At 49.0% G+C, this 20,179-nt stretch overlaps 2 protein-coding genes across 2 annotated transcripts in view; both read left to right on the plus strand.

The window, feature by feature from the left end:
* SEMA7A (semaphorin 7A (JohnMiltonHagen blood group)) overlaps positions 1-13,576 on the plus strand; it is a 58,412-nt gene extending 44,836 nt beyond the window's left edge. The window contains exons 7-14 of the mRNA XM_081207734.1: positions 2,882-3,027; positions 4,289-4,467; positions 5,128-5,236; positions 6,282-6,468; positions 6,873-6,988; positions 8,705-8,871; positions 9,385-9,452; positions 10,095-13,576. Of these exons, the coding sequence (XP_081063860.1) occupies positions 2,882-3,027; positions 4,289-4,467; positions 5,128-5,236; positions 6,282-6,468; positions 6,873-6,988; positions 8,705-8,871; positions 9,385-9,452; positions 10,095-10,477 (1,355 nt within the window). The 3' untranslated portion in view covers positions 10,478-13,576. The remainder of the gene's footprint in view (positions 1-2,881; positions 3,028-4,288; positions 4,468-5,127; positions 5,237-6,281; positions 6,469-6,872; positions 6,989-8,704; positions 8,872-9,384; positions 9,453-10,094) is intronic.
* LOC308594513 (uncharacterized protein) overlaps positions 1-20,179 on the plus strand; it is a 284,112-nt gene that overhangs the window by 251,050 nt on the left and 12,883 nt on the right. The gene's annotated exons all lie outside the window — the stretch shown is intronic.

Consider the following 20,179-nt stretch of genomic DNA (forward strand, 5'->3'; position numbering starts at 1 on the left):
CACAGGGGCATTCACACATTACACTGATCCAGCAAGGGTACTTCCTGTGCCCTTCTGTGTACCCCAATAGTTGAGCTGTACTGTGATTTGCAGGTACCCTGCAGCAAGTCTGCATATGCAAGAGTCAGCTGTGCAAATCAACAGTGCGTGCTCTTTTACACAAGCATTTGTACCCGTGTAGAGACACCTTGAAGTTACACCTGCGTGGGGCATAATGAACAAGCCTTACGAGGTATTAACACAACAAATCTGCTCATGGGAGGCGGGAGGAGAACCTGGAGATTTTCAGGGCTTCCCCACTTGGAAACTGAGCGTCACGGCCAAGGGAGAGGAGGAAGTTGCCGCATTAAAACCAACACAACCCTTGCCCCAGAGGGAGCGGCTCAGAGCAGGTGGTAACAGCACAGCAGGTGCCTCTTGTGCCAGGAGTGTCACGGAGGCAGTGTTCCCCCAGTGCCAGGAGGATCCGCCACAGTGAGCCTCAGGTGACGTTAGCGTTCCGCTCAGCGGATCCCTGTGGAGGACCTTTCCCCTCTGAGATCACGTAGGTAGCGAGGGGGTTGCCAGGGGCATTTCCAGTACACAACACAGGTGTTCTCCTCTGCGGGGACACCTGCGTCATGGCAGCAAAAAGAGTGATCTCAGTTCTCCCAGGTGGGTTGTTAGGTAGCCACATCCGCCCATGACAGGGAGATTTTTGCAGGCCTGGGGAATTCTGGGAGTTGAAGAAGCACAACATATATTGGGAGGGGGGCAACTCTGAGGGAGAGGGAAACACCCTTCTCCCCCAAAATGAGTCTGATGAGGACTGAGCATGCTCAGAGGCAAACAGTGCTGATTGGCTAGCTAGGTTGGGTAGGAGCAGAGCATTGGTCTTAGTGGTTCGTTGCGCCAGGGTGCCGGCTTCCAGGGGTGCCCTAGCGAGTGGGGGAGCTGTGTGGCTTTGCTGGCAGGCTCCCCTTTCCCTGCACATCCGCCAGCTGCACCCCACCAACTATATGGTTGGCGGGCACACAGCTTCCCTCCCAAGCCTCTACATCTGCTAAAGAAGGGGTCATTGTTGTCCTCCTCCTGCTTCCTGGCAAAAGGCGGCATGCAGCCTTCCTGGTCTGCCTTCTCGGGCGCCCCAACGCCGGAGAGCATGCCCACCAGCACATTTTCCTGCTTAATCGCCACCACCATGCCAGGGATGGGGCAGTGGGGGAGGCAGAGGACATTTTCCACCGCCCCCTCCCTTGTTTTGGAGTTGCGGGGGGGGGGGGGGCAGAGGGATCTTTGCACCATGAGGCCAGATATGCGTAAGATGGCCCGGCATGTGTAGGAGCGGCAGCATGGAACAGCACCTCATGGAATGCTCCCTGCATCAACATTTTGTTGCAGCTTCCACTGGTTCCATCTGTTTGGGTTGTGTATGCCACCTCCTTCGCCTCATCTTCCTTCCTCATATTTGTATCTCACCTCTCCTCTAAGGAGCTCCAGGTAGCTTACGCTGTTTTCCTCCTTCCCATTTTATCCTCACAGCAGCCCTGTGAGGTAGGTTAGGCTGAGAGTGAGTGACTGGCCGAAGGTGGCACCCCGTTAGCTTCATGGCCAAGTAGAGATTTGAACCCTGGTCTTCCAGGTCCCAATCCGACAGTCTAACCACTAGGCCACACTGGCTTTGATCATTAACTTGTGAGAAATAGTCGCCTCAGTCTCACTGTAGTGAGATATTGCCATTTCTCCGCACGCTCTGTCCGTTGTTAAGGTGGGTGCCCTTGCTTATCTGAGAACTGCATGTGTTCATCGGTGCTGAGCTCTGTGAGGGTCTCCGAACAACTCTCTCAGCACCTTTAGCAAACTACAGTTCCCAGGACTCTTTGGGGGGAGCCATGAAACGAAACATTCAGAAAAGGGCGGCCAAAATGGTGGCGCGACTCCCCATGAAGAAAAGTTGCAGCGTTTGGGACTTTTTAGGTTGGAGAAAAGGAGAGGAAGAGGCGACGCGATAGAAGTTTGTAACATTATGCCTGTCATGGGGAAAGTGGGCACAGAAAAGCTTTCACCCCTCTCTTCGTAACACTAGAACTCACTGGCATCCAGTGAAGCCGGATGTTGGGAGATTCAGAAAGGGCTTCTTCCCACAGCACAGAGTTAAACTATGGAACTCCCTTACACAGGAGGCAGCAGTGACCACCAGCTTGGGTGGCTTTGAAAGAGGACTGGTCAGCTTTATGGAGCCGGAGGAGAAGGCTGTGCATGGCTACCATCCACAATGACTCTTCTCTGCTTCCACAATTGGAGCCAGCGATGCTATAATAGTATTATTATTATTATTAATTTATTTATACCCTGCCCATCTGGCTGGGTTTCCCCAGCCACTCTGGGCAGCTTCCAACAAAGTATTAAAATACAGTAGTCTATTAAACATTAAAAGCTTCCCTAAACAGGGCTGCCTTCAGATGTCTTCTAAAGGTCTGGTAATTGTTCTTCTCTTTGACATCTGGTGGGAGGGCGTTCCACAGGGCAGGTGCCACTACCGAGAAGGCCCTCTGCCTGGTTCCCTGTAACTTGGCTTCTCACAGCGAGGGAACCGTCAAAAGGCCCTCGGCGCTGGACCTCAATGTCCGGGCAGAACGATGGAGGTGGAGACGCTCCTTCAGGTATACTGGGCTGAGGCCGTTTAGGGCTTTCAAGGTCAGCACCAACACTTTGAATTGTGCTCGGAAACGTACAGAACGTATGGAATGTACTGAATGTACGGAAATTGAATGAGCCATGGGCCTGATCCAGCAGGCGACTCCTATGCTCTTAAGATGTCTCCTCTGCCCAGACTGCCCTAGCTGAACGTCCTCCTTAGTTCCTTCCTGCCTCACGGTCTCTCTGTCTTTTCCGCCTGCAGATCCAAAGTTTGTGAAGGCTGCCATCATAAAACAAGAGGAGGCTTACAATGACAAGATCTACTACTTCTTCCGAGAAGAAAACCCCGACTGGCCGAAGAACGCAGCCGCCCCAAGGAACGTCTCCAGGGTGGCTCAGCTGTGCAAGGTGTGTCTGTGTGTGGGGGTGTCTGGGAGGCTGTGCCGGGGTCTCTGGGTGCTGCATGAGAAGCCGCAGGATCAGCTGAAGATCAGACCCAGGGGCCACTTACTCAGAGTAGACTCATTGGTGTTAATGAGCAGGACTCCCTTGGGCTAAGTCATGTCATTGAGTCTCGCACTAAATACTAGTGGTATGGCAAGAAGTAGCTGTGGTTACTTTAGGGCCGTTTTTAGCCTGAGGGCCCAATCCTCTCATGGGCAACATCCTGTGTTTGTGTGTGCCAGAGGCGGGGGGGGGGGGTGCGGGTGACAAGCAACCGAAGGGGGGAACGCAATTCTTACTTTTTCATGGTAGGCTATATTCAGCCATTCACACACATCTAGCTGAGATCACACACACACACACACACACACACACACACACAGACACACACACAGAGTTGTCCCTGGGAAGTGGCAAAGGGAATATTTTCTTCCCCCTGAACTATAACCCCCAGATTCCCAGCTTTCATCTTTTTCAAAAAGTGTTAAGTTTCTAGCATTTGTAGAACCTAAGATATGAGGCAAAATGTGCAAGTACGTGTCTACACACACAAATTAGGATGTGGAAGCCAAGCCCCATGAGGAACAGATGAGGGGGTTGGAGAACAGAAGACCTGAGAGCTATCTTCAAATATCTGAAGGGTTTTCACATCAAAGATTGTTTTTTCCTGCTCTGTACGGTAGGACTTGAACCAGTGGCTTCAAATTGCAGTGGTACCTCGGGTTACAAACGCTTCAGGTTACAGACTCCGCTAACCCGGAAGCAGTACCTTGGGTTAAGAACTTTACCTCAGGATAAGAACAGAAATGGCACGGTGGCAGTACTGCAGCAGCGGGAGGCCCCATTAGCTAAAGTGGTACCTCAGGTTAAGACAGATTTCAGGTTAAGAACAGAGCTCCGGAACGAATTAAGTTCTTAACCAGAGGTACCACTGTATAGGAAAGGAAATTCCGATGAAACATCAGGAAGAGCTTTCTGATAGCAAGGGCCATTTGACAGTAGAACGGTCTCCCTCGGCAGGTGGTGACCTCTGCTTTCTAGGAGGATTTTAAGCAGACGTTGGACAGTCACCTGGCTGCTTTAGTTGACATTCCTACAGAGCAGGGGGTTGGGCTAGATGACCCTTGAGGTCCCTTCCGACTCCACTATTCTATGATTCTGTGAAACTGTGCTGCCATGCATTTGGCCAGCTGCCAATCCCTGACCACCGTTCCTGTCTCTACAGGGAGACAGAGGAGGCACCGGCTCCCTCTCGGCTGCCAAGTGGACCACCTTCCTGAAAGCCACCTTGCTCTGCGTCGACTCTGACAACGACCGGCACTTTAACCAGCTGCAGGACGTCTTCATCCTGGAGTCTGCCAACTGGTCGGAGACAAGAATCTACGGGCTCTTCTGGAACGAGTGGTGAGTGCCTTGCTCCGTGGTGAGGGGCAAATGAACGCTAAGGTCACATTTACACTTGGTGGAGGGTTTTTTGTTTGTTTCTTTCTCTTAGCCCTGGGGACGCAGGTAGCGCTGTGGGTTACCACAGAGCCTAGGGCTTGCCAGTCAAAAGGTCGGCGGTTCGAATCCCTGCGACGGGGTGAGCTTTTTCTGGGTCATGTGGCCAGCATGACTAAGCCGCTTCTGGCAAACCAGAGCAGCGCACGGAAACACCGTTTACCTTCCCGCCAGAGCAGTACCTATTTATCTACTTGCACTTCGTGCTTTCGAACTGCTAGGTTGGCAGGAGCAGGGACCGAGCAACAGGAGCTCACCCCGTCGCAGGGATTCGAACCGCCTACCTTCTGATTGGCAAGCCCTAGGCTCAGTGGTTTAGCCCACAGCGCCACCTGCGTCCCTCCTTTTAAAAAGTGGCTTCTGAAAACTTGTGAACATTTCAACCAGCTTGATCTGATGTATTAAGAAATTATCATAGTCACTGGTGAAACACTTGTGTTTTCACTAGTGTGTTTTTAACACGGTCATTTTTCTTCCCATAAGCTGCTTTGGTAGTTGTGCTGACAGAAAAGCAGAGCAATAAAAAAATAAATCTGATCTCTTGCTTCTTATGATAATCCCCAGGGAATATTCCGCAGTCTGTGTCTATTCCGTTGGTGACATCAGTAAGGTCTTCCGAACTTCGCCTCTCAAAGACTACCACGAGAAACTCCCCCCTGTGAGGCCTGGGCAGGTAAGGAATGCAAATTTGCTTCTCTTGTTGGATTTATCCTCTAGCCAAGTGGGTCTCAAAGTTTTTGGGGCCACTGCCCCCTTGATTCCACAAACTCCTCCCCATTTCCCCCTCTCCCCTCCAAAAAGCATTATTCAGCATAGCAGTTTGCATGGGCCACTAAAGAAGATAATAACCCAATTCAGAACAGTCACAGTTAATTGCACATTTATTCAAAATCCAACAAAAACAATTAATTGAACAAAATGAATGATGTTGGTCCAGGTATACCAACTTTTCAAAGTCTGATAGTCATTGAGCATTGAGTCATTGAGTCTTTGATACCACATTTAGTCACAACTTCACTGTTCTTAATGTGATGTGGTTTCCCAGTGGTTTAAAGTCACTTAGCAGGAGTCTTGAATCCCCAGCTCCTGCTGCTCCCTTGCCTCTTAGTGCCCTGCGAGGGAATCCCCCCTCCCCTGAAGGGATCACTGCCTGCCACTTTGGGGAGCCCTGCTCTAGTCAAAGCGTGACTAGACTTGCAAAACTGAAAGGAGACTGAGAGCTGGTGACTGTGCCGTTTTTGCTGCAGTTTTGCCTGTAACTGACAATGGGTAGTGGCGACCTTTAAATCTGGAGGTGGGGAGTTTTGAAAAGAACTGTACAATCCTGTTATGTGTTATGTAGCAAATGTTAGGAGGTTGGGAAGAGAAACTTGCAAGCTTTCTGGGGCAAAAATTCCATATCACTGGCATATCACACAGTGCAAGCTTTTTTGTTTTTTAAGGAAAGCAAGTTTCTAGTGCTCAAGGCTCAGAGAAGCTTGCAGAAGTGCCTGTTGCCAGGGCAGAAGCCAGAAAGGCCCTTAGAGCCAGGGGTGGGCCATCTGTGGTGCTCTAGCTCCCACCATCCCTGACTGGGACCTGTGCTGGCCATGGCTGGTGGTCCAGAGGAGGCCACTGGTTCTCCATCTCTGCCTAGTAGGATCCAGGGCTGGTGCAAGCAGGCTCCAGATCCTTCTTGTCACCCCTAATCTGGTGGCCTTATCTGTCCCTCCCAACAGTGTCTAGAAGGAGAAGAGCGGACCCCCCACGAGACCTTCAAAGTGGCCGACAGCCATCCCGAGGTGGCACGCAGGGTGAAGCAGGAAGACATCTTGTTTTACAGCAAGCACCGCTACCAGCAGATTGGTGTCCACAGAGCTCCAGCAACTGATGGAGGCACCTACAGCATCCTGTACTTGGCCACAGGTACGGTCAAAGCTGCCCCTTGCTTGGCATCGCTACCCTTTGGCATTGCTGAGCAAGTTACTGCCCCCTTCTTTGAAGCCATGGGAGGGAACCTGCAGCCCTCCAGATGTTGACTACAATACCCATCACTCCCGGCTGTATGGGCCATGTTGGCTGTCAGCGGATGAGAATTAGGGCCCAGTGACATCTGGGGACCACAGGTCTCCCTCTGCTCAGGCTGAGGAGCAACCAGCCCAAAGCAGTACTGGGTCAGGATTTGAACCTAGGTCTCCTTGGGTCACATCCGGAGGACTACAGGTCTTACCTTACAGCCTTCATCCCTGCTCTGTCCAACCAGCATCATTTCCCACATTCCCGTTACCTCCTTCCAGCTTCCCAACCTTTTCTTCTGCCCTTTTATGCAGACAAAGGAACCGTCCACAAAGTTGCTGTCTTGCCCACGGGGGCCAACAACGTCCTGGAGATTCAGCCTTTCCTCTCTCCTGCTGGCATTCGGACCATGACTCTGGACAGTGAGAGAGTAAGGAAGAACCTCCCATCTTTTCCCTTTGCCTGCTCCAGGCTTTATTTCATCAAAGTTCTAGACCGTTTGATTGCAAACTACAGGCCTCCCTGACTTGTTCCATACTGGGTTGCTGGAATGATGCTGGCCCAGCAGGCCATGGCAGAACAGCAGTGGCTGGATCAAAAAATGTGCAAAGGATCTGAAAAGTGCCATCCCGCTTTTTCTCTATGGCCTGGAAGGGCCTCATCTCAGAATGAACATGCAGATATCATAGATTGGATTGAGGTTGAATCCTGACAAGACAGAAGTACTGTTTTTGGGGGACAGGGGGCGGGCTGGTGTGGGGGACTCCCTGGTCATGAATGGGGTAACTGTGCCCCTGAAGGACCAGGTGCGCAGCCTGGGAGTCATTCTGGACTCACAGCTGTCCACGGAGGCACAGGTTGATTCTGTGTCCAGGGCAGCTGTTTACCAGCTCCACCTGGTACGCAGGCTGAGACCCTACCTGCCCGCAGACTGTCTTGCCAGAGTAGTGCATGCTCTGGTTATCTCCCGCTTAGATTACATCAATGCGCTCTATGTGGGGCTACCTTTGAAGGTGACTCAGAAACTGCAATTAATCCAGAATGCGGCAGCTAGACTGGTGACTGGGAGCGGCCTCCAGAAACACGTAACACCAGTCCTGAGAGATCTGCATTGGCTCCCAGTACGTTTCCGAGCACAATTCAAAGTGTTGGTGCTGACCTTTAAAGCCCTAAACAACCTTGGTCCTGTATACCTGAAGGAGCGTCTCCACCCCCATCATCCAGCGCGGACACTGAGGTCCAGCGCCAAGGGCCTTCTGGTGGTTCCCTCCCTGCGAGAAGTGAGGTTACAGGGAACCAGGCAGAGGGCCTTCTCGATAGTGGCGCCTGCCCTATGGAACGCCCTCCTAGCAGATGTCAAGGCAATAAGCAACTATTTTACTTTTAAAAGACATCTGAAGGCAGCCCTGTTTAGGGAAGTTTTTAATGTCTGACGCTGTATTGTTTCCGATATTTGGTTGGAAGCTGTCCAGAGTGGCTGGGGAAACCCAGCCAGATGGGCGGGGTATAAATAATAACTTATTATTATTATTATTATTATTATTATTATTATTATTATTATTATTATTATTATTATTTATTATTATTGAATGCTAGTGTTGGAAGGGACCACAGGGATTGTCTAGGCCAACACTCTGCAATGCAGGAATCTTTTTGCCCAGTGTGGGGCTCAAACCCACAACCTTGAGACTGTCTCATGCTCTTTTTTTCTGAACACGGGGAGAATCTGTTCTAGGGGTGACATCAGAGGAATCCTGCTGGATCAGGCCAATGGCCCGCCTAGTCCAGCCAAGCAGGTGCCCATTATGGGAAGCCCTTGACAAGTCGGACTTGAGCCCTAGAGCCCCTCCCAACTGTGGTGGCAGAGCAGAGCCGTCCTGGCTAGTAGCCATTGACAATCCTCTGCTCCTTGAATACACTGGCATGCAAAAGGGATCCCCTTCAGTCCCCTGTTCCTCTGCAAAAGTAGGAGCAATTCCTGTGCGTCACTCAGTGGCTGTTGCTTTTCCTGTTAGACTGATGTTACTCATTCACTGGGTACAGATGGGCTGGTCCATGATGCCCTTCAAGAATATGCACGACTCATCTCTTAGTCCTGCTGTTTGGAAGGAGCTCAGTGCAGCTGTTGCTTTATTTTATCTTGCAGAAGGAGCTGTTTGTAGCCTCTGAGAGTGAGGTGGTTCAGCTGCCCATGGCTATGTGTGGGGCGTATAAGGGCAGCTGTGAGAGCTGCATCCTGGCGAGGGATCCTGACTGTGGATGGATCAACGGGAGATGCACTTCTGTTTATGACCGTGACCAGCATGGAAATGGGTAGGTCCCTCTGATTTTCAACCCTCCTCCCCCTTCATTTCTATTGTTGACAGTTGCACGTTCTATATCTGCATGTTCTCCGGCGCATACAGACATGCGGCAGAGCAAGGTGACAAAGCAGACTTGCGCCATCCCATTTGAGTGCACTTCTGGGTGACACCTTCCTGCATGCAGAAAGTGATCATCTCAGGATGAGACGTTCTGGCCCCACCTTGTTGCTGCTGAGCTAGCTTTCTGCTTGCAGGGAACCCTTGGCGAAGCATTAAAAATGTATTTGTTACTTAAATACATTTATGTACCACCTTTTCCTCCCAAAAGCTCAAGGTGGCGTCCATGACTCTCTTCCTCCCCACTTTATGCAAGTGCCTGCATGGATCAAAACCTACGGGGAAGAGTTGCTGTGCTCACTAAACCTGAACTCTCTTTGTTTCTTTGAATAAAGTGTCAACACTGACACCTTGTGAGTTCTTGGGCTCTCCTTCCATTCTAATTCTCTCTCTCTTTCTCTTCTAGCACACTGCTACAAGCTCTAACACACAATCCTGTTACGGATATTTGTTCATCTCCAAGCCACACTAAAGGTAATGTTTGCAAATAAACCATTTTCTTGCCCTTCCTGAAGACCAGGAACGTGGCGCCATGAAGCCCTCCAGATGCTACTGGACCTCAGCTCCCGTCACCCCGACCATTGGCCGTTCTGGCTGGGGCAGATGGGAGCTGGAGTCCAGCAGCTTTTGGAAGGCCACAGGTTCTCCCAGTCCTGCTTTAGATTTGGAGGGAAACTAGTTGGCCAGCTAGTCCAAGTATGGATGATGCCCCTTTTGATCAGCATTGGCCTTGCTAAACAATAGCAACCTGCCCGTTGGGCTAGCGGTGGTCCCTGATCTTGACCATTGAGCGTGCTGGCTGAGCCTGGTGGGATTTGTAGTCCATCAGGTTGCAGGAGGCTGATTTAGGGACCCAAAGGCCATCAGCACAACATCTAGCAGCGCTCTTACGTTCACCAACAGCTGGTGAGCAAGGAGATGGATCTCTTGAGCAGGAATAATGCACTGAGATTCAGTAGCTAGGGATTTTCAGTCAAACTTGGTCACATCATGACACCACAAGGACCACAAAGGCCTCCTGACGGTTGCTGTTCCACACCGGGGTGTGCAAAGGGTGATCTCTCAATCTCTCTCTCTCACTCACTCTCTCACCATCTGCTCTTCCTTCCTGTCCAGGTGATGACAACCAGCACTGTGAGATTGTGACCGTGGCACCCGGCGCCCGCTATTACCTCAACTGCTCTATCAAATCCCACCATGCCACTTACACTTGGCTCCGTGACAACCAAACGGTTGCGCACTGTGGATCTGGCCATCGCCACTGCATCCACTTCATAGACAATATGACGGACGAGCTCTATGGCACTTATTCCTGCGTTTCCCAGGAGGATGGGTTTAACCAGACCCTTGTGACAGAATGCCTGACAAAGCCCTCCAATGTGAAGATGCTGCTTGAGGAGCCCAGGAATAAGATGGCAAAGGACTGGGCCACCCAAACATCTTTGTCCCTCTGGCTAGGACTGTTGCATATGGCGGCAGTTGTCTTGCTCACCCATTGAGGACTTGACCTCCTGACTGCCTACCAGCACAAGTGACCAAACTGTACCTCTTTCTAGTATGTCTTGTTCCATCTCAGAAGTGGGTCCTTCAATAGATATAATTCTTCCCTTGGGCTTAGAAGCCACCTTTTCTCCACTTGCCTAGAGAAGTGGCAACCTGGTGGTGCATAGTTGATAGCAGAATGAAGGAGAGGTTGGTGGCTGTTCTGTCTGCAGAAGCACCAAGATCCTGAAATCTTGAGCAGGATGGGTCCTGCCAAAATGAACATGATGATATGAACATCTGGGTGATGAAGTAGAACCAGTGCAAACAACAATGCATGGGGCAGCTAATGGGGCAGAGGGTATGGCTGAGGTGGCCCAGGGGGGCTTGTGAAGGTCCACGTCAGGCTTCTTCAAAGGCAGGCATCAGGATCCAACACAGAGCTCATGTGCTAAATAAAAGTTTCCTCAGATTGGAGAGCAAACGTTCAGGCCCAAGGTTTATAAGACTTGACGGTCTTCTGCATCTTTTTTAAATAACTGGCGTTCTGAATGTTCTTTTGATGTTTCTGACATTTTCCAAGCAACGATACGTGCTCAGGATCTCTGAACAGTTATAAGGCATAATTAATGTATATCAAGGCATCCCCAATATGCACCAAGATCAAAGAAACATCTTGTAGGTTCACCTAGTCTAGCATTTGGAAGATTCTCCATTAGCAGTAGGTGGTCAACTGGCAACTGACCATTGGCCTGTCAAGAGGCCACCACCTGGTCTGTCCTGCCTAGTCCCAGATTTGCCTGCTTCTATGCTTGTCCATCTGGCAAGGGTGGAGAATGGGTTGGTGCAATTGCCTGGGCTGTGGGGTGTCAGGGACGCAGTTTCCTGCCTCAAACTGTGGGATGCAGTTTCCTGCCTTTCTGAACCTGCTTCCTGCCCGGTTAACTCACAGATGTTTGGAAATCCTTTGTGTGATTTCACTGGATGAAGGATATTTATTTTTATTTATTATATTTTTCTAAAAAAAATCAGATCCTCTTTTTGTGGGGAACAAAATGAACAAGCCTCAGGGCCACTTGTAGGCAAAGATGTTGGAAAGCCTTTGAAGGTGATTTTTTGTGTGTCTTAATTTCTGGAAGTCGGTTCATATAGAGAAGAAAGAGGGAGATCCCAGGGTGTTCACAAAGCTGAGTTCTACCTCTTATATTGTGTACATGTGCTTCTGAGTAGACCAGCAATCTGGATGTGGGTCTGTTTTCCTTCTTCCTTGTGAGGAAGCAGTGTCATGGCTGGGGGAGCTCAGGCTCTGCATGCAAAAGCTGCAATTGCTGGCATTAAAAAGAAAAGAGGCTCCTGCCTTCTGAAACCTTAGAGAGCTGCAGCCGGTGGCCAAGACGATGCTGAGCAACGTGGTTTGGTGGCTGATTACAGAGTAAGGCAGACGTCTGTTTCTTGTCTTGGTCTTCTCTGCTGGCTGGCTGGCTGGTTAGCTGCCAGCAACACCCCCAAGAGATGGGCAAATGAGTCTATTTCATTTCAACCCCCACGTGAGTCCCCCTTATCTCTGTTCTAGCCAGTTTTGGGGAGGGGGAATCCACATTTATGTGTGTATCTAAATACAAACTACTTCATATATTCTCTCTCTCTTCCAAACCAGAACCAGTGTGGTGTTGTGGTTATACTGTCAAACTAGGACCTGGGAGAGACCAGGGTTTGAATTCCCTGCTCTGCCATGAAGCTCTCGCTGGGTGTGATCTTGAGACAGTCACAGTATCTCTGTCGCTAACCTACTTCACAGGGTTATTGTGAGGATAAAACAGGTTGGAGGGGAACTGTGTACGGCCCCTTAAATGAAAGGAATGATAAAAGGAATAAACAAAAAATGTGGGGGCACAGATTCCTTATTCCTGTTTTGTGCCTTCAGTTACATCAGCAAAAAAACCAAAATATTTAATCTGTATCTAACACCTTTCATCTATATTCCAAGTATGCTTTCCTTGATGTCATAACCAATGATACTTGAAAGCTACCGACTGAAGGGTTTTGCAGTTGGGTTGTAGCTAAACAAGGAAGGTTATTGCATGGGCAGCAGTTGCCAAGCGAGGCTGCTGGCCGCCTCTGCCACAGGTGCAGACAGGCAGCATCCTGACAGGTTGGGAAAACCTTCCCCACCAGATTAGTTTTGAGAGCAGCAACTTGGTCGGGGGAGCGTTAGCGGGGGACGTTTGATTCGCTTTGCCTTTAAACGCAAACCTACCTCATTCACACTTCCCCAAACAGCTGTCCTTGGAAGTTTGCACTTCTCCAAATTTTGCAGCAAAGTTCTCCAACCAAAGAAAGTGTCTCTTTGGGGGGAAAGTGTGGCCAAAAATGCATGGATTGGTGAAGATGGCATACCCAAAAACTCTGTTATGCTAGGGAAATTAGCTTGCAAAAAATGTCAATCTGTGGAGGAATGTGGAGGATGGTTTGCAATGTTCCGGACTGCCGTAGATGACCATTTGGGTCACTTCCAGTGAAAGTTCTATGAAATGCAGGCTAAAAGGTTGATAAATTTTCATGCAGACTTAAAAATAATAATTGCAAAGTGATGTAGAAATGTAGCAAACTGAACTTTAAGACTGAAAAACTTAGGAATGCAGGAAAAAATGAAACTGAGAAATGCAAAAGCCCCCAAAAGCCCCCTCTGCATAGCAAATGGCTTTTGGTGACTCCCTTGTCACCTGGAGCAAGGAGGCCAGTTTCTGGATGAGGTCTAATCTGTGCCCTCTGCCTGCTTGCCTTTGCTTTGCGCCACTGTTGAGTCACCATCTGCGCACGACTCCCCTCAAGCGTAAACTGTGAAATTTAAGAGTGTTCCTTTTTGGCTTAGCAAGGGATGGTTCCGTAACTTTGCTTTCAGGCCAAGGAGACAACACTCCATTGCACTACAATTTTAAAGAATGCTTTTAAGCTCCATTCCTCTTAATTGCAATGAATTTTCTCCCCAGCCATGCACTTTAAAGTAGTAGGAGTTATTAACATGTTAACATTACTATTTGAATTTTGCTTTGCAGCTGCATTGTAGCAAAAGTAATGTATTTTTTTATATATAAATAAAGCTTTGTCAAAATCAAGTGGAGAAAAAGTGTTGCTTCTTAGCTGTCTGTGGGTGCTTTTAAGTCACCTTTTCACAAATTAAGGTTTCGCCATTGTAGCTGATGGGGAGGTCTTGCGCAACAAACCCACTTTCATGGAGCAGAGGGCTATCGATGACTACTACCCTCACGGCCATGCCCTTTCCCAACAGTTCGAGGTAGCAATGTGCAGTGGCGTAGCATGGGTTGTCAGCACCCGGGGCAAGGCAAGTAATTTGCACCCCCTAACCCGTGGATTTGCGCCCCTAACCCGTGGATTTGCGCCCCCTAACCCCCAGATGTTGTGCCCGGTGCGGCCGGACCCCCCTGCACCCCCATGCTACGCCACTGGCAATGTGTCTGGTTACCTGCTGCTGGAAACCACAGGAGAGGAGAGGAATCTTGGGCTCAAATCCTGCTTGGGGGTTTCTCACAAGGAACTCCTGGTTGGCTACTGTGAGAATAGGATGCTGGACTAGAGGGCGTACGAAGTGGGGGGCGGAGGGAGTGGGCTGACTCGGGTGCCACTCTGGGGGGGGGTGTGATAAGATTGCCCCTGCCTCCCCCCCAGCTGCAGAGCGGCCGAGGGATCCGTATGGGATGCTGCGTGTGCACACTCCATATGGGATGCCACTTGCGCGGCAGTCCATATGGTCGCTGTGCAAGCAGCATCCTGTACGGAGTGTGCACGCATAGTGGGCTGCCACACATGCACACTTTGTATGGATGTTGTGTGTGTGTCACCGAGTGGTTTGCCCTGCCCCACCCCTCCCCGGATGCCGGAGAGGGTTCCTCCGCCACTGGGGCCATCTTTGGTCTAATCTAGCAGGGTCTTACATTCTTGTGTTTCCCAAAAAGAAAGTGATGGGGACCAGGGAGAAGCGTCGGTGGAAGAAGACTGGAAGAAATTTAAAGATTATTTACAGAAATATTGCAAAATTAATGAATGTTAGAATGATGTTGGATTGAAGTTAAGTGGTTTCCAGCTGTAATGATATAAAAGAATATGGAAAATTGGATTTCTAAATAGGTAAAAATTTAATGTTACAATATATTAAGATTAAAGATCAGGATAATAAGGAGGGAAAGAAATTGCTGAATTAATTAATTAATTGAATTGGAACACAAAAAAGGGAGGTATGAGGAGGTCAGGGAAACAAGGATATGAATGTAAGATATGGAAAGATTGATTTTTTTATTTTTATTTTTTTCCCTTTTTTCTGTACGTAAGTGTACTTACTTTATTATTCTGTATTTTTCTTGTATTTTTATTTTTGTCTTTTACTTTTGTATTTCTTGTTTTTATGTAATTCCTCTTTCTGAAACTTTAATAAATATTTTATAAAAAAAACAAAAACAAAAAGAAAGCGATGGGAACAATGCACCAGAAACTGGGGAAACACTTGCTCTGACACAATGGTCATATCCATGCCATACGTTTGAAGCACCCAGAAACCACTTTAACGGTCGTGGTCCTTTTCCCCTGCAAGAATCCTGGCCAGCTCCACCAGGCACCACCCAGCCCTATTGTGGGGGTTTCCACATACAGAGGAAGCAGAATTCTGTTGCACAGGTCATTGGACTTCCCACCCCTGGGGAGTGCGGAACATGGGTATTGCTGGAGAACAATACATTTCTGTAAAGTCTTGGGGAGTTTCCATCAGAGTGAGATGGAGGGATTTTCTCTCTCCTCCTCTGGTTTCTCAAGACTGCCATCCTTTAGATTTCCTGCCTTCCTTTCTTTAAAAAGCCAATTCCATAGGGACTAGAAGCCTGGGAGCTGCTGCTTTGGATTGGGGTCCATTATTGGCTGTGGGCTTGGACCACTCATTTCTCTGGTTAATTTTTCTTTCTCTGTTTCAAATGTATTCTCTTTCTTTCTTTCTTTCTTTCTTTCTTTCTTTCTTTCTTTCTTTCTTTCTTTCTTTCTTATCACACTTCATCTGAGAAACCCAGGGCAGTTTACACTATAAAAACACAAAAATACACAAGATAATAACAGCCAAAACAATAACCCTCCCCTGCCAGAGGGAGGCTATAGATTGTTTATTTAGCCAAAGGCCTGGTTGGAGAGAGACATTTTAACTTGGTGCCTGAATAAATGTAAGGAAGCAGCCAGGTGGGCCTCACTGGGGAGAGCATTCCGCAGGGGAGCCACTGCAGAAAAGGCCAGTTCTCATGTTGCCGCCACCCCCAGTCCCCTTGTGGGGTGGAGCACATGAAAAAGGGCCTTGGATAATGTTGTCTTGCATCATTTCCCCCGTGAAGCCTATTTTGCTCCAAGCATATCCATGCAGATTCCCCCCAGAAGGATCAGGGCGTGAAAGAGCTCCAGCGATCCCATTTTACTTCAAGGTGGAGTTTAAATGCTGATAAATGGTTTTGTGGTGGGCTTTCCCTACATGGAAATTATCTGAAACTGTTGGGATGGAAAATGCCCCACACTTCATATGTGCCAGACGGATGATCCCTGTCCTAATTTTCCTGGGCTCCATGTTCCCAACACACAAATATATCAAGCTGCCTTGAACTCAGTCAGACCACTGAGCCACATGGCTGCGATTGCCTCCTAATCTGGAAAGCAGCCAAGGCGACCTTCTGCATATGAAGTCTGGGCTGTGCCCCTGAGCAACAGCTATCTCTTCCCCAAATCCAGGGTTCTCAGCAGCTTGGCTGGCATTCCGTCTTGCCCCCTAAGCAAGAGTTGTACCCCTAACAATGACAGCAGGCGACTTGCCCTTTTGTACGTCATTTTCACTAAAATACTCATTTTTATGCACATGTTTCCCCAGTATAGGCATTTTTAAAAATGTTGACTGCCTGGAGAAAGTGGCTTTTGAAGAACTGCTGTGTTGCAGACATCATACCTATTTGGAAGGTGCAAATTTGATAACTCACTCACTCACTCAATCAATCAATCTTTATTACGGTCCAGAGACCCAACAAATCGTTACAAAGCAATGCACAATTCAGACAGCCTACCTCCAGGTTAAACAAGCATTTTGTTCAGACTTAAAGATTGGGATCATTGGTTCTTGCAACCACCGATAAAAACTTGGCCACTGCTAATGTTCTAGCATTTGTCCGGTCTTCCAATAGGAACCTGACATAGTGAGCCTCTGATTTTCCCAGGAAAGGTATCAGCAAGGGTAACATCAGTTCAGACCTGGCTTGCTCATATTTCGCACAGTGCAGCAAAATATGTTTTATGGAATCAATGTCTTGAGCACCCGAGCAAAGTCTGTCCTGGTAGGGAACTCCTCTCAACTTGCCATCCAACACTGCAGAAGGAAAGACATTTAGTCTGGCTTTGGTGAATAACCTTCGATAATTTGGTACTGTCAGGTTTTAAATGTAAGATGGTAACTTAAAGACAAGCCCATATTGTACTCCTACTGCCAGCGGACTACAGACTGCGAGTGATCAAGCTCGCAAGTCACTGTGTGCATTATCCCATAATCTTTGCTTTAACATGTTTAGGGCGCCTTCAGCACCCTAAGCAAGAGTTGTACCTCTAACAATGACAGCAGGTGACTTGCCCTTTTGTATGTCATTTCTACTAAAATACTCATTTTTATGCACATGTTTCCCCAATATAGGCATTTTTTAAAATGTTGACTGCCGGGAGAAAGGTGGCTTTTGAAGAACTGCCGTGTTGCAGTTACCATACCTATTTAGAAGGTGCAAATTTGATAACTTTTGCTGTTAAATGTGAACTGAATTTCTCCCCCCTTCCTGGAGGGAGGCTGTGTCCTGGGGAGAGTCTCATGGGTCGGTCAGAGAGGGGGTTCCCCACCCCCAGATGTATCCCCTATACCAGTGGTGCCCAAAGTGGACACTAGTGGTCCTTGGGGAGGGGGGAGCTGTGGGAATACTTTTTTTTTGGGGGGGGAGCTCTAAGAGGCAAGGGGTGGCAGCAGGAGGTGCTGGAGGTAGAAATGGCTTTGAAAAGTCACTATCCCTGGATCACAGTCCATCAGTTTTGCTGGATTAATTAAACTAGATAGTTTTTTAATGGATTTTGAAGAAATACGTGATTAAGTGTTGCTGTTTTGAATTATCTTAGTGCAAGCTGCTTTTCTGAATAATGCTTTCTATAAGGGAGGGAGCACTGGGGAGGAGTCTATGAAACCAAGGGGGAAGTTGCCCCCAAAGGTCTGAGCACCACTGACCTAGACCTTTGACTGTAACTCCCCAGGGATGCAGGCCGCATCCTGCCCTCAGCTCACAGCCCCCCCCCCCATCAGACGTGCAGGTTCCATGGGGGAATGTGCCCAAGGCTTTAAGCTCTCTGTCCATAGCTGCCAACCTTCCCTTTTTTGCAGGAAATTCCCTTATTTCAGCGCCGTTTCCCGCTGCTTCCCGCTGCTATCCCGGATTGTTAGATATCCCGTAGACTGTCTCCGGGACAGGTGAGGCTGCTGATCCCTTATTTTCAAATCCGAAAGTTGACAGCTATGTCTCTGACTCACTTTGGGCCGTGTCCAAGGTGAGCAAGGGCATGGAAACGTGAGCTATGACACAAAGCCAGAGAGCTGCCGTGCTGGAGCCGCCCAACCAGTTGGCAGGAAAAGTCATCAGACAATGAGGCCCGTGGCTGAGTGACGGAGACCAGCAAGATTCCCTGGTGACTCATTGCCAGAAACACCTGCTGCTAATGGGATCTGCCTCACGCTGGGCTTGGCAGGGAAGCTGCTCCTCAGGCAAGCGCCACAAAGTGTTTTGCTCATCCAGTAGTTTTCTCAAGGCTAAAGTGAGTAAGAAGAGTCCCGCAGGATTGAACCACCTCATCTAGCATCCTGTTTCTCGCAGAGCCAAATAATGGGATTGTGGGAAATCTACAGCCAAGACTGGCAGAGTGAGGCCATTTTTTGCTCTGGGTTTTGTGGCCATAAACACGCTTTTGCGCTTCCTTCAAAATGTGGAAAGCGGCCACTGCCAGATTTGGGACCCCTTTTATGATGCTCCATCCATCATCCCTGACCAAGATGCTCTTCAGAAGTTGCAGCAGTCCAGGGCTGGGGCTTCTGGGCTAGATAACCCTTCGGGTCCCTCCAACTCTGAGGGGTTCAGCACCCCCCATGACTGATGCCCTTTGTGCTCTGAGTCACTGGGTGCAGCTTTATAGCTTGCATGTTTCGCTTTCAACTTCTTTTGGGGAAGAATTTCCATTTGAGGTGGGAGCGGGTTCCTTACTTGGAAAGAATAAGCCTTCCCCAAACTATTGTTCCACAACTGGCATCTGTTGATATTGTGTTGCGGTTCCTGTTATGATAAGCGACTAAAATGAGAACTGGCAAAAATAGCCCCAGCATTGTTTGGAAAGGCTTCCTTTTTGCCCAAACACAGTAAGGAGCAAAACATGCCTCTGCCGACCCGTGGCGAGGAACGTGCTCCGGTTCAAGGGCTGTCCGTCCTCGGGGGCCGTGTGCAGGGTGGGAGTGGGAGGCAAAAGTGGGACTTCTCTTCTGCTTGACCCAGAAGCTGTAGTTGGAACTGTCTGCTGCAGCACAATTGCTGACAGGACTGAGGCCATGTCAGCACATAAGTTCAAGGTGTTACTGTTGGTGGTGTTTAGTCGTTTAATCGAGTCCGACTCTTCGTGACCCCCTGGACCAGAGCACGCCAGGCCCTCCTGTCTTCCACTGCCTCCCGCAGTTTGGTCAAACTCATGCTGGTAGCTTGGAGAACACTGTCCAACCATCTCATCCTCTGTCTTCCCCTTCTCCTTGTGCCCTCCATCTTTCCCAACATCAGGGTCTTTTCCAGGGAGTCTTGTCTTCTCATGAGGTGGCCAAAGTATTGGAGCCTCAGCTTCAGGATCTGTCCTTCCAGTGAGCACTCAGGGCTGATTTCCTTCAGAATGGATAGGTTTGATCTTCTTGCAGTCCATGGGACTCTCAAGAGTCTCCTCCAGCACCAGAATTCAAAAGCATCAATTCTTCGGCGATCAGTTCAAGGTGTTACTACTAACATGTAAATCAGAGGTGGGCAAGGCTTACCTTGCCTGGGCCAGTTCACTGCTGCGGAGCCCCCTTCGTGGGCCGGATCGCGGGCACGCGTGATTTCCTGCACAGACACGATTTCCTGCGCCGCTCCACAAGTCCCCACACCATGCTGCGCTGGTTTAGCACAGTGTGCAGGGACTCGCTGAGCGTGGGGCTCGGTTTTGGGGGTGGCCCATAGGCCGGTAAAATGACCCCCATGGCCCGCTTGTGGCCCATGGGCCTTAGGTTGCCGACCCCTGATGTAAATCCCTTAACAGCTGGTGGAACTGGCACAACTACAGCTGCCACCTACACTCTGGAACTCCCTGCCTATTGATACCAAGTGGGTGCCTTCCCTGCATTATTTTCGGCACCTGCTAAAATCATTCTTGTTTAGACAAGCCCACCCAAATTTTTAGAAACTGATGTGCATTTGAACCTTTTAGTATTTTAACTTTTTGTATGTTTTAAACTACTGTCATTTTTACATCATAATTTTATTGAATCATAGAATTCTAGAGTTGGAAGGGACCACGAGAGTAATCTAGTCTAACTGACTGCGATGCAGGAATCTTTTGCGCAACCCATGACCGAGAGATTAGGAGTTGTGCTCTTC

The sequence above is a fragment of the Podarcis bocagei genome, assembly GCF_964188305.1.
Source record: "Podarcis bocagei genome assembly, chromosome: 9".
In the NCBI taxonomy this organism is placed as follows: domain Eukaryota; kingdom Metazoa; phylum Chordata; class Lepidosauria; order Squamata; family Lacertidae; genus Podarcis; species Podarcis bocagei.